The following is a 15,087-nucleotide window of genomic DNA, read 5'->3' as shown; positions in this document are numbered from 1 at the left end:
TGTCCTGCTTTCTGGACTCTTGGCTGAAGCCGAACACCACAGTGACCTGTGTTGTTGCTTTTCTACATTGAAAATGTTTTCACAGTAGATTGGCTGTGAATGTATTGGTTTTCTTCTAAATATAGCTTGTAATAGACACATATATGTCTTATGGTTAAAGCTAAGGTAACCAGATTAAATAGTTACTGTATGTGTGCATCCAGATGGAGAGAGAGAGACTGCACTGTTGTCTCTGTGTGATTTGTAGGTGAGAGGCTGGCCAGCTGCTTGAATGTCAGTGATGATGAAAGAGTGAATGAGAAAAAGAGGAGGAAAAGATTTTATTTTGCCAGCCGCGCATCATCAGATTATCATGTTCTCATAGGCACAAAATGTTTATGTACTTCAGACAAATCACACAGATACACTCCTGGAGCGCTAAACAGAGACATCTGTGTGCTCTTAATGAATTCTTTTATAATTGTTTGTATCTCAGCAGCTTGATGTTGAAATCCACTCCAGATTTATTGATAGTAATGGTACACATTGCTTAGACAGATCTGCAAAGTAACTATATTAGCATAACTAGACTTAAAATTTTCTAAAGAAAATTAGCGGTGGTCTGTGCAAACTGTTTCTTACTGAAAGAGCCCACTCCCATGTCTATGATATTGATATTTTGGTCCTTAGATACAGTATGTATGAACACATCTCTTTTGACATTTAATCACAAGGCTGTGATATCTTTGTCTCAAACCCAAAGGTGATCTGCTTATGTGACAATATTTTGGCTCCGTCCCCCTCATTCCACTCCATGGGCTAATGTGGTCCTTTGGCTGCCATGATGGATACTGTAAAGAGGAGTCTGTTTCTGTCATGCCTGTTATGAATAGATAGCAGGGCAAAATATACTACTGTCATTCCTGCCAGGCAGAGTGGTTTAAGGATGGTGGATGGAATTGGCAAGGAATGAGAGAAACCTATTAAAATATCCTTGATGCACAAATGTGTAGGTTACAGTGAAGATATTCTATATTTGTCTTGATCATCCGGAAAAAAAAAATTCTAATCTGCACTGCAAGTGATGTGGTAGCAGTCTAACAGAGTGAATGTAAATTGTCAAGGAATGTCTGGGAATATTCATTTTATATTTCACCCATAAAAAATAATAATTATATTTCGCATACCATTACTTCCAATTCTAGGTAGCCTATTGTAGCGCATTTTTTTATTTATTTTTTTTTGAACATTTTAAAATACTTTGCTGAAAAAAATATATTATTAAATAAAGATAAATTATTATTAAATCTCAACCTAAAATTTGCTTTCTTTTATTCATTGCAAAATATAATTTCTTTTTTTTTTAACAGTCAAGAGGAAAAGAGGAGGAAAAACAGAGACATTGATTGAAGGTGAATGGAAGAGGAATGATTTGACGCATATGTGTGTGTTTGAGACAGGAGGAGATCATTTGGAAATGCAGGAATCTTTGCAGTGACATTTCATCCAAGATCTCACGGGAGAGTACATCAGCAAGAAGACAAAACCGTGTCCGTGTGCTTGAACCCACCCACACACAGCCCCCATTATATACATTTATTATACATAAGCACATGCACCCACACATGCATCTCAGTCGTATTCATCATTGTCTCATTGCACTGAAATTGAAATTGCGATTCACTAATTTCTCATTGTCGATTCTGTGAATGAATTAAGGTGATGGAACGAAGGGGGACACAGTGTTCCATCAGTCAAAGGTAATGAGCTCTAGCTGCACAAACTCCCCCTCCTGCTGCGATCAGATGGTATGATCCAAACGTGCAGGGAATAGGAATACACTTTAGCAGAGAGTAATGCGGGGGAATTCCGACACAACCATATATGGGCAAGGAAGTCATTCTCTCTCTCTATCTCACCTCTCCAAGCTCACTCTGAAGTGGGATGCACACGCAGTGCTGATGTTCACGGTGAACTCGCACAGGCACACATACACCCACGCACGTACACAGACAGCGGCTCATCTGAAATGTAAATTGGTAAGATAAGCGCCAGGGCGGCTTGTAGGAATGAGACAGCTGTAACTAAATGGCATGCAGCATCCGCAGTGGACACGGAAAGATCTTTGTCCATGTGGGAAGCTGGAGGGAAGATATCCCATATCATACTCTTGTTGTTAGTGTCGTAGTGTAATAAAATGGTAAAACTGTTCTGGAGTCAGTGTTGTCTTGAAGCTAGGATTGTGTGTGTGTGGAGCCACAGAGAGTCTTATAGTTTTTAGGGAGTAAATTGTTAAATTCCAATCCTTCAAAGTCGTGATGAAATGGAAGTAACACCAGATTGTGACATACATTCGAAAGAAATCTTAATAGAAAAAAATGTAGGGGTCGGACTAGGTTCTTTACATCTATTGTTGATTGGATGGAGAATCGGCTGAGAGAAGTCTGTTGTTTGACCGGAAGATCGAGTTGTGATATTATGATTATAAATATGATTTTAGTTACAATAAAGTCATTAACATGCTTTTAAAAAATACATAGGGTGAATTATCATTTATTTCTGACTTTAAATATATTGGAACAGAACAACATATGTAAGTATACAATATAGATAAATAGATGGGTAGATACGTAGATGAGTAGAAACCTAGATGGGTAGATATAGAACAAAATGTATGTATATGGTAAGGAATCATTTTGCATGATAAACAAGGGTTTATGTGGTTTAAATACACACATGTAATATGTACAAACATCACACATGAAGTTTCTGTAGATTACATGGATGTAGGAGGTGCGTGAATTGCCTATTGTTTTTACATCTCTTAGAAAAGTGTCTGAGTTTGTGACAAAGCTGAAAAGTTTTGTTTACGTAATCTTACAATATGTAAATGATAGTGTTTCAGGGTGCAAGCGGTCTTTCTGAACAAGCGAAAATGTCTCCAGTTGGAAAAATGCAAGCCTGGGTCACCTTGAGCTTAGTTATTTAGCGAGTGAATCTTCCCTGCCCACGTTTAGTTCGTTGTTCTCTATATACTTGCAGAATATTGGCATAAAGTTAGTGGCCCCAATAGTTTTAAGCCACATTTAAAAATGTATGAATGTCATGCAGTGACATTTATACAGTGTGATGTAAGTGTACAAATACTTTTTGAGGCCAACTGTGTATCATTCTAATAAGTTGAATCATTTTAGAATTTATTTTTAGTTTATTTCCAGCACAGAATAATATAATTAATGGACAGTGTAATGCAATGCTTTGAACAGAAGGTTAGCCGTTTAAAATCAACCCCTGACATTTTGGGTTCAAAAACCTGTTCAGACTCACTGATTAATATACATCATCATTATCCATTTCGCTACTCAGTTGTCCTGAGGCCGTAGGACTCAAGAGCATTACATAACGCTGAACAGCAGGAAGCTTTTGCCAGACTGCAATTCTGCAGCTCACATCAGTGGCCGGACACACGGCTGTTTTAACTATGTTTTGCTGTGTATGTTGACGACATAAAGATGAAAACGGGCACTTGTGCACCCACCTGACACTGAAGCATAGATTGTTATAGGACACACACACGCACACACACACACACACACACGCACACACACTGACATAAGAGTTGATTAAATTCATCAATCTGCTCCAAGCTCTCTGAGACTGCAGCAATAGTTTCACATCACAGGCTTGTGTTGTAGCAGGTATATACAGGTTTGATGATATAAGGGTGTGTTTGTGGTAAATAAGGCAAGTTTACAACCTTGCTTGTTCAACAAATACTAACCATTCTCAACGTATTACCATGACAAAGCCAGTCTGTGTGCATGTGCACAGAGAAAATCTGAGGCAGGGACTCATTCATATTCTCAAAGGGACCTTATGCTTTAGTTGGTTTATCAAGGCATTCTCAGGGTAAAGTTAAATAAAAGTGGAAACAGAATTGATGCACTGAACATTTTTGCCACAAATACTGTACATTTCTGCTGATGTGGTTGGATAGGCTATCTGTTAATGGACTGTGGAAATGGTGCTTCATTTGATCCTCTGCACTATTTTATAAAAAAGGGAAAATTATACACTCTCTTCTTCGGTGAGCATTTGTATTATCTAACGAAACCACGCATATCTAGTTCTGTACTTTATACTGTAATGTATGCAGTGCACACCTTCATTTCAGCGGGGAGCATAAAATTCCCCTCAGCAGTTTTTGAACTGGCAGTCCAGCTGATTGAATATGCATCAATATAAAATCTTGCTCATTAGTTAAGACTATTAATTACATCCTAATGAACATGTCTGTAATGAAGTGCTGGGAAATTCACATGGTAATCTGTGTTTAGTGTCTGGCAGAGACACCCTTATCGAGGGTTTGGTTGCTCTCGTTCATGCTTGTTAAACCTAGATTGATTGCTGTGGGACTAATCAAGGAAAGAAAGTTTTCCCAGCGGTGTGTTTTTTAATGATTAAATGTTGGGTGGACACCAGCTTGGCACTGGTTCATGTATAATACTGATTTCTTTAGGATGGAGCTTTGTGGGAAATGTTGAGGAGAGGAAAAGCAGTTTGGTTAAATTTTATTGGCTTGGTCCACATAGAAAAGATGAGATTAAAAGGTTTGCAACGCATTCTGGATATTTTTGCAATGCATTCTGGACATATATTATACTGATCATAAATGGGTTTTAAAATGATGAAATCACTTCACCATTGTTTTTCACCAAAACATGCAAAAGCTTCACTGGTCCTTGCATGAATACCAGTCGCACATTTCACCTCAGTCATATGATCATACACTCTCATCTCTTAGGCATGTGGTGCAGTGAGATCCATCACACTATGATTGTGTAATTCCTTCCTTGATGAAAACATGCCAGCTGTGCTTGCTTTGCATCCAACCATGAATTTCTCCTGTGCCTTTATTTGATCTCATCTCTTTTGTTGGTGTTTATTTGTTGGTCTGTGTTTCCTTTTTCCTTTTTAAAGACTTAATAATGAAGATTACTACCCCTGGACAGACTCTGCTGTATGATTGCATGCAGCAGATGATGAATTACATAAGAAATAATTGTGAGTTGAGATGTTGTGTTAGATAAGACGTGACAGTGAGAGAAAGACAAGGAGGTTTATGAATGATTCACTTGGAGCTGATTTAGTTGCCTTGTCTCTTTCTTGCTCATCTTCCTCATTGTTTAGCTGTTTGTGCAAGTTTGGCAAAGATTGAAATGAAACATTTATTTGAAAGAATATTTACACAATAAATTTACAGACAAATATTGAAAAATGGCTAATCTGCAATTCTGTTAATTGGCCTAGTGGGCGTAGAGATTTGCCAATGGCTGTTATCTAAAGAGCCAAAGCATCTGATAAACTAGCTTATTTAGATATATTGTCCTTTTACTAGTTCGCTATAAATGTTATTAATTGCATGTTCTTTGAGGTATTTTTTTTATTAAATTTTTTTAACAGTCCATTCCTCAAGACCTCTGAATCACAATTTTCTCTGCAGCAAAAAAAAAAAAAAAATACATTCTGCCTTTGTCCTCATTTTCACTGGAAACCTGCTTTCATTGTAACTGGAGCATAGGGTGGCGGTGATTTCGTATATTCCCAAGAAATCAGTTTACCGTCGACCTTAATTAATCACATAAACTCCAATTCTGTAAAACCCAGAGTGGAGACTTTCATTCACATAGCTTCATTCTCTCTCCATAGCTGCCACATTATTTGTGTTGGACAATGCTTTATTGCTGGTTGTTTTTTTTACATCCTCTGCTCTTCTTGGCTTTCCTAGATTCTGTCTCCTGGTATACTATTTTGAACCCTTTTTCTGTCTCTTTATATGTCACTCTACTATTTTGGAAGCTGTGATAAAGCCTTTAAAAACAGGAACAACGGGATACTGGGGCAAACTTGCTCAGAAAAAAATCGTCAAGTTGAGAGATTTTACTTTGAATGGAGCAGCGAAGCTCTTGTAAAAAGAGGATGAGGTCAATAAGGAGTTTCAATAGAAAATGAATAGATTTTAAAGGGCAACTCTTAATGTTGGATTAGGTGAGTCAGGCTGTGGGTAGATCTCCACATATTCCCACAATTCTGTGCTCACAGCAACAATAGAACGGCAAATCCCAGCTGGCATGATGCCTTCCAAGTCCCACTAATGAGAGCGTTCTGAAAAGTGGGGGCGTGAGAGCTCTGGCTCCCTCTCTCTCTATATCCATCTTTCTTGGTATCTGCACATGCACTGCATCAACAGACAGACATTTTATTGTAATATGGAGTTGAGACTTAGAATTAGAAGTTCACCTGTCGATTATCTGCATCCTTAAAGATGTGACCTCCTATTAAACTTTTTGTGTTTGTCCCACTGATGTTCTTGCTAGTGGTGAGTATGCCTGTTAAACTGCTGCTGTTGTGCTGACTAAAGCTGTGCTATTTCTATTTCAGTCCATCATGGAGCAGTTCAACCCTTGCTTGAGGAACTTTGTTGCCATGGGGAAGACTTATGAGAAGGCCCTCTCCAGTGAGTACATCAGCGGCTTGTTCATTATCACTCTTGCAGGCAATGAGCCAGCTATTCAAGCTCTTGTTTCATTGGTCTGCTTTAATTTATGAGAAGAAATTGCTTGAAATTCATGCTTATGGGGAGCTCCGCTCCTTGACACTCCTTGGTTGCATACACATTCACGACTAATATAAAAACTCCAATCAAATTCTTGTATAGAAATCTAGTAGAATGTTGTTTAAATGTTTGTTAAATGTTTGTTAAGAATTTATGTTTATGTTTGTGGGGCGGAAGGCTTCCTGTTCCTTCGTACTAACGATGTCATAGAATGTTACATGTCTAAATCCATATGAACCCTGAAACCCCCTAAACTTCCATCTGGTTCATGCATGTAGCATCTCCAAAGCTGTCACATACATGTAACACATACATGATACCCGATGATGTACAGACCTCTGTGTGTGTTTTCAAGATGTTGACTGGGCAAGGACAAGGACGTAGGCATTTCAGAGCAAAAAATATGCACTGGGAGGAAGGGAGAGTAAAATGGAACAGAGAACAGGCGTAAATAGGCCAGAGAGAGCTCTGGGAGCAGACACAGTCCCACAAAGAAAGCGAAAAGGGAACAGGGAAGATGTATATTCAGGACAAGAATGGTGTGTCACTGCAAGGAGGACGAAGTATGGCAAAAACGACAATAGGTAGCACAGTTATTTGGTGTTCAATGCAACACTTAAATGCCCTTTACTGCATCGCTTCTTTCACAATCCTTTATTCTGAGAATAATAATTGCTAACATTGTCTCATTTATAACTTCGATCACTCTTGAAAAACTCTTGACAAACCCTAACCAGGTGCGACACAACAAGATGACAAGCAGTTTGTCTATCCATACTAAAGATGAAAATCAAACAAGTGACTTAATCGATCACAAAACAGCCAATTACAACAGTTTCCGCCGTTTGTGCACTCTCTTGCTCTCACAGCACAATTAAGCATAAAAATAAGAACACAAACCATTTTCATGCTTTTTCAGTTTGTTATTTAATATCCAATATAATATCCGATTCTCAGTCTCTTCAGTGTCTCCTCATCCATGTTTGATGTTTAATATGTATGTGGAGTAGTATTTCAGTCCAGGGAGATTTCGGTGTGTGTGTGGCTACATGGCGCGCTGCAGTAAAGAAAAACAACAACAACAACTTGCAGGCAAAATCTGGTGTCACTCATCGCGATCGTGGCTGGTTAGAAACATTTTTGAAAGAGAAAGATAACTTTTAAATTACTTGTCCCTTTTAAAACGTTGCTTCTGGTTAGATTAGATTGTTAGGGAGATTTACAGATTTAAACAGATGCTAAACTCATAGGATTTGCATTATAATCAGGTAAATAATGTTGCCACATTGTCTGATCTCAGGGTATGATGTATACAGTGCTCCTGTGTTCAGTTTAGGCCCACGGACCGGGCAGAAGTTTCAGGACAAATCCCTGTAGAGTTTTAGCACTGTGCCAAGAACTGCAGAGAACCAATAATTTCACTCATCGTTCCAGAGTCCATCTAATATTTTATGAGGCAGAAAATACAAGAAAAAGACCAACGCTCTGGAGGATAGACCATGAGAGTGTGTGTATGTGTGCGAGAGTGTGAAGTCTGAGAGATAAAGTTAAAAATAGACCCAACTAGTGTGAGATTTGTGCTCCCATCCTTGTAGATCTATGGAGGTTCGCAGAATCCCTCACGGGGATTTGCTGGAGTTGTAAATATGCCAGGTCTTGCAGGCAGCAGAGTGGAAACCCTCCACAGTACCCACTAATGATACAAATGGTGGCCACTGGGCATTAGCAAGTTTTTGGGTTGCTTGGCAAATGCAAGTAATCAATAGTAAAACTAATAGATTGTTTGAAGATAATGAAATATCTTAGTACAAAAAAGAAACATTGGCTGCAAATGTTCAACAGTGGCTTGCAGATTTAGAGGCCCATTTGCATGCCCTAAAGTAGATGATTATGTTGAGCATAAGCAGCTGTTAAGCCTAAAGTATCTCCCCCTTTGCCTGTTTTTTGGAAATGTTGGAGGATTCTTAGAAATAAAGGATTGAAAGGGTCAGGAAGTTTTCAGAAAAATTATTAGAATAAGAATAATTAGTGGCCAAAGACCTTAACATCTGTATTCAATGGAGACTTCTATATGCATTAAGCAGGAGAATATCACATATAGACAGCTTGATAACAGGGTATAGATTGGGCTTTTCTGTGGTTTTTAACTTTAGATTGTCGCTTGTGGCTGATCAGTGTTTCCTCAGAGATGGTTGGAGAGACTTTCTGTCCTATTTTTCAGACCTCTGTAATCCTCTTTCCTTCTGCTGCCTCTCTCGTTTCTTTACCCCTCACCACTCAGCCTAACCGCTGGAGCACCAAAGCCCCCAGATTTCCCCCTCTAATCCCTCACAACCAGGACGCACCTTATCCTGAGCATGGGATTTGTGTGGACACTAGCAAATAAGTCTATACATTCATATGTGACTGGGCTGCCATTGGTGTAGCCTAACCACCTCCACCCAAACAGTCCTTCTGCATTGAATTGGGATGGCCATACAGCATATTTAATTTGATGTGAGTGTCAACAAGTCTGTTAGGGACAGAAGTATGGTCTGTTTAAAATGTCAGAGAACAGAAACAGATTCTAGATCTTACAACACAAGTACATGTGGCAATGCTGAGAAAGCAATGCTTGTGTACTTTCACTGTGTTGATGCATTTTCATTTAATGGCTGATAACTGATAAATGGCTCACATTAAAATTCTACATTATTTTGTTCTAAATAAATTCAAAGTAAAACACTACATTCAAATGTTTTAAATGCTACAAGTGAATTTAGACGTCACAACATTATAATGTAGGCTACAGATGAAAAATTGATATAAATTTGCTAAAGATTACAATGTTTTACAGTGCTATTCATTTTTTGTGTTTTAATGATTAATGCCAAAGATGGTGACAAAGCTCATATTAAAATGTAAAAATGATGAACATTCATAGTAGGCTTGCTGCGGTATTCTGTGTTACTGGTGTTACACGGTGCTTGGCCATACACCGATTACATTACTTGCCCACCACAACAGCGCAAATACAATTAAAACCATTTAGTTTAGTTGGACCAAGGATATTACAATTACTGAAAGCGTCTGCTCTGCTCCATACAGCACAAGCTGCAGAGTCGCAGCAGGAGTCTGCTTTAATTTTAGAGATTGAGAAATTGAGAAACTTTAATTTGAGAAATTGCTTGAGATGATTGACAGGATAGCGGAGGATTTGGTGCTCAACAGATCCTGAGCGTCATTAACAAATATCATATAGTGTAAATGCACGGTCAGATACTACCGCTCCCTACACGAAAGTGAAAAGTCTGTAAAAATTCTTCACTATGACATCCCTATTGCACAATTAAATTTCCTGTACTGGAACACATACATTGTGCATACATTGAACACCTAGAATTGCAGGATTTATAGACGCAACAATGAACGAAATAAACGTGCATTGTGACAAATGTCTGTGTTCGCATATTTAGTATATGTTTCAGGCAATATAGTTAAATGTACCATGGTGTTGATTGTTCTTCTAATGAAAACTGAAAGTCTTTACAAAACATTTCCAATGGACAAAAATCCCTCAAAAACATGCAATGAAAATTAGATGTGAACAGTGATCCTTCAACATATTGGATGTACTTCTATCTCTCACAGCCTTTTTTTATTTGCATCAAATTAAATATGCTGTTTCGGTCTGTATGATTCTTGATTTTAAAATGAAGTCTGTCAAATGACGTCAAGGCAGAACTTGGCTTATTCTACTCTGCTACACATGCTAACCTTCGCTAACCACTTGCTCAGTACCTTCTGGTTCTAAATTTCCCTGTGCTCCAAGATACTTTGTGCTTCTTGGCACTCTCCCGCCTCGCTAAACTGCCATGATCCTCTGGCTCCGAGAGAGCCTGTTTCAGAGCCAGCCCTTCTCTTCCATGGTGATGCAGAAGAGGCACAGCTGTCCCTGTGGTGGGACCTCACACAGAATGAGTGATTGCTTTCAGTAATGCGCTATCTGATGTGAATGTTAAGATTTGGAGGGTATCAAACTTTTTTTTATTATTATTATTATTATTATTATTATTTTAAAGTAATAGTACTTTTGCTATTCATTGCTCACCAATCACAAGCTCCACCCCCACCTCCCCAGGCCTCTGGCCGAGACATCATAGAACATAGAGCTTAAAGCTTTCCCATCCACCACTCCTGTTTTCATAGATGCTGCACCTATGGGTTGAGGGAAGCTTCGGGTCAGCAAGTTAGCCCAACCCCGATTCTTATGTCCCCAATGCTTCCATGTTTCCAGGTGTGACATTTGCAGCAAAAGGCTACTTCGACGCACTGGTGCGGATGGGAGAGCTGGCCAGCGAGAGTCACGGCTCTAAGGATCTTGGTGAGTTATAGACTGTAGCTGCAGTGGCCCCTGTGGTTGGGAGGGGGATTGCAAAAGAGAATAACTTATGGTTTCAGTGTGAATGGCTTTGGATGTATGAGTACATAGTACAGCATATCTAAGACTGTATCTTTGGACATCACACATGTACAAATGTACACACTCTGCAGATTCATTAATTTGCTCATTGGTGATTGGTTTGCACTATGTTCATTCTATACTGTTGTCTTATTTCCTTGTCTCTCAATGAATAATCATTCAAATGTAACAATTAGGATTTAGATTTAGGGTGTCATGATGATTATAAAACCATTCTTGACGCATCTCAACGTTTTACGAACAGTCTAAGTGTGCATTTCTTTTGCAGTAAAATGTGAAAATCTAGTTACCTGCTCTGCCTTTTCATGACTTTAAACTTTGCCATTCGGCTGTGCATGAGAACAAACAATGCATTAATAGTACCTGAAACCATATGAAAAGGTTTGTGTAATTTTTTTCTTCTTAGCATGCCACTTCAGATGGCATCTGTCCCATCTTTGCTAGGTAAAGTCATATTCTTTAAATATTTCAGTTTAGTGGAAGTTTTGGCACATCACGACACCTTTTATCATCTATAACATTTTGCCTTGCATATGTTTTTTTAATCAATTAAAAATGAATGTAAATTTTGAATACACTATGAAGTTTTGTGCTTTAATAGGGCATCTGTGAATCATTTGTTTTCGCTCCAGCCCTTGTATGAATTATGCCCTGATGAAAAATTTAATGCGAACCCTTTTTGAGATGACATTCAGAGAACATATCTGAAGTCACAGTACAAGTATGTTTTTCTTGCCTCAGTAATGTTGCTGTCCATTCATTATTTACAAGTGACTGTGCCTTGTAGCTAGCAGTGACTAACTGTGCAGTAAACACTATAGCAACCAATGGATGCACCAAATATCAGTACATACAAATAAATCTTTTGGCATTTATCTTTCCAGAAAGTGTTGTTCTGTTCTATTGGTATATTGCTGAGAAGAGCATTTTAGACCTGTAAGTCTGAATATCATTTGATTTAAATCAGGTTAGACTTAGATTTCTTGATCTCCACAGGGAAATTTATTGACCAGAGTGTGGGTTTGAACCTCAGTGCTCAACTTCAAACAAACAATCCTTGTCCAACTGTGTGTCCAGTGCATCACTCTGGGTAGAGTTGGAGTCTGATTAGATGGACTTCAGTGGAATGTGAGACTCTTGATAGAATTGGCTGTTGAATCTATTGCATAATCTGTCATTCTTCAAGATGATGCTAAAATCACATCAGTGTCACAGCAGCAAATTTGAATAGACGTTTTATCTTAGAAGAGGACTGGAGGGGAGAGGCTGGTTATACTTCCATTATTTATCTCAGAATCATTTTTCTGAGCATTCACCTTCTCATTTCACTGCTGGTGTCTCACTGAATACATGTTCAATGGAGATCACAATACCAGCTCTAATTTGATGATTAAAAGGCTATTATTTGAATGAATTCAGCTTCATCTCATCCTGATATTAGTTACCTGATTCACAACATTCTCAATATCTAAACAGTACAGCCGAGCTGGAGACCTTATGAGATTATATTTTGGGCTGCATGAGAGCTATTTCTCTGCTGCTGTCTCAGCATTGTAAAAAGCAGCAATATCTCTGTATGAAAAAGTTTAATGAGAAAAGTTTTATGAGAATTTAAGTCTCTTAGCCTTTTCACTAGAGACTTTCATCACTAGACAAATTACAGCACGTCTATGTTTGTTTTATGCCTTAATGTCATATGCATGTGTGGCATTATGATTATGCACATAATATCTTTTAATGTTGAAAAGTGCCTATCAATAGAGATTTTTAAAATACAGAAAATACAGAAGTGGATGTGTCCCAAACAAGTAGTTGTATGTTTACTAATATTTACTATATAGTTATTATTTGCTAATATATTGTTTTTTAACATAACTGTTTTGCAGACTAAATCAGCATACTCCCATCTCCCATATGTATTAACTATCTTATGCTTCTAGTTATTCCAGTAATGTTCATGTCATTTGTTTGTGCCTGTTCTTTACAATGAATGACAACCAGGTACTAACTTTTTTTTTTTTTTTACTTTCTGTACATCACCATTACCATGTGGCATTTATTAGGGATGCACGGTATATTGACACAATATTGGCCCAATATCTACAAAAATGTTCTATTATTATTATTATTATTATTATTATTATTATTATATTAGCAGTAAATAATTATTTTTAATTATTTATCAAAATTGGCAATCCCAGAAGTCCCTTCTCATTTTCTATTAGCATAGAAATATTATGTAAGCCAAAACATATTTAAAAAAAATGCTGTATATATGGTACATATTTTATAAGTATCTAATCAACAGTGCTTCCCACTTTTGTTGCATGTGTCTGTTATTTTCTGTCTCGTTCTTGTCTTACATTTCTTGACACTAATAAAAGGTGCCATAGTATCTTTCCCTTCACATGGTATTCCAGAGCATACCAGATGCATGGCATAACCACAAAACATACCTGTTCCTTTGTCTGGTTGTTGTCTGAGTGAGTACTATGATTGATTTCCATGAGCAAGACAAAGAAGTGTGTATGTTCCTCTTTGAGTGACAGGTTTTGTGCAGGTCTGTTCTGTAAGTATATGTTGAATGTCAGTGTTAGTTAGGGGCCATAGGCTTTGAAAGTGCTTGCAAGAGAACATCGGCATGAAGTGGAAACTTTTATCCAATTTGGCCACAGGGAGAATGAGTCTGTGTTATGAATTTATACTCCTGCAGACATGTGCGTGGGTGAGGGTGCGTGCATTTAAGCACGTGGGAACCATAGCATCAGCCATGTGGACCCAACCTGATTGCTGCGTGCCTAAATAAATCTCTTAAGTGAGGTCTTAGCCCAGCGTTATTAATTGATGCAGACTTATTTTTGGCTTTAGTATAATTGTATGCAATAAGGAAGGCAGTTCTGAAGATGGGAGGCTTCACTGGCCTTAGATCATCGTGATAGCCATGAAACCTTACAATCAGTCACACAATCTCAGTGAAGCACTTTTGCCCACCACAGTCAGCTTCAAGATGTTCCTGTCTTCTTGGACTTGTTAGCATGTCTCTGAGATGGACTGGAGGGTTTTTAAAGGATGTGCACCACAGCGGCCGCATTAATAATGTAAGACCTAAAGCATAATGGGTAGCACAGTTCACATGCCTGAGGTGTGTGTGCACTTGTTGTCCACCATGTTATAGTATTTCTTATGGATGTCGACTAGTCATCCAACAACCTAGTTGATTAGTGCAGTTGACTAATTTATGTATGTAGAACAGGCCTGTGTTATGATTTGTATTTATATTTATATTACATATATTTATTTTGTATTTATTTTCATCTTTTTTTCTTTTTTTTATATTTATCCTCTACGAAAAGTTGTCTTTAAATGAAGCAACACTGCATCACATCTAACTCCCACCATAAGTGTGTTGATTTTAAGACACAAATGTTATTTTGAATGAATCTTACACTAAAAAAATGCAATCAGGGTCAGATGACCTTAAAACCAGCCCAATTATACAGAATTTCCTTAAAAGGAGACGTAACCCAAAAAAGAAAATTCTGTAATTTTCTAGCCCTTGCGTCATTTTTGGGTATGTGACTAAAAGCACAAATCTCATTGGTTGGCTAGTGTTCTTTGCAGTTCGAAGACAACTGGAACGACTTGAGGGCTATGCTTGAGGTTGAGTAAATGATGCCTGAATTTTTATTTTTGAGGAAAATATTCCTTTAAGAACGATAAATCAACTATAGTCAGTCATGCAACCCACCCACTAGTTGATTTACAAAATATATATTATGATGTCAGGCTTACATCCTATCAGTCTAGTTATAAAATTAAATGAGCGGAAGTAATAAAAATTTATGAAATTCCTTTATATCATTGCAAGAGCTTCTTTCTCGGGGTAGTGGATAATGGTGAGATTTCATGAAGTGCTGTTATCTTCCTCTTCATCGCATCCTCAACTCTGAATAACTTGCGATCTCTCACTGTGAAGAGAGATGCACAGTGATTCTTCAATGCAGCACTTGTGCGTATCGCATCACCCAAC

The 15,087-nt window shown here is 37.9% G+C and overlaps 1 protein-coding gene across 2 annotated transcripts in view; it reads left to right on the top strand.

The window, feature by feature from the left end:
- The window catches only part of baiap2b (BAR/IMD domain containing adaptor protein 2b), a 49,333-nt gene that overhangs the window by 5,669 nt on the left and 28,577 nt on the right, over positions 1-15,087 (top strand). The window contains exons 2-3 of one of the 2 annotated variants that reach the window (XM_081392977.1): positions 6,421-6,496; positions 10,872-10,958. In XM_081392977.1, coding sequence (XP_081249103.1) covers positions 6,421-6,496; positions 10,872-10,958 — 163 coding nt within the window. The remainder of the gene's footprint in view (positions 1-6,420; positions 6,497-10,871; positions 10,959-15,087) is intronic. The other variant, XM_081392978.1, reaches the window with a different exon arrangement.

This window comes from Scardinius erythrophthalmus (genome assembly GCF_964197995.2).
Source record: "Scardinius erythrophthalmus genome assembly, chromosome: 18".
Classification (NCBI taxonomy): Eukaryota; Metazoa; Chordata; class Actinopteri; order Cypriniformes; family Leuciscidae; genus Scardinius; species Scardinius erythrophthalmus.
This window is presented reverse-complemented; position numbering and strand designations above follow the sequence as displayed.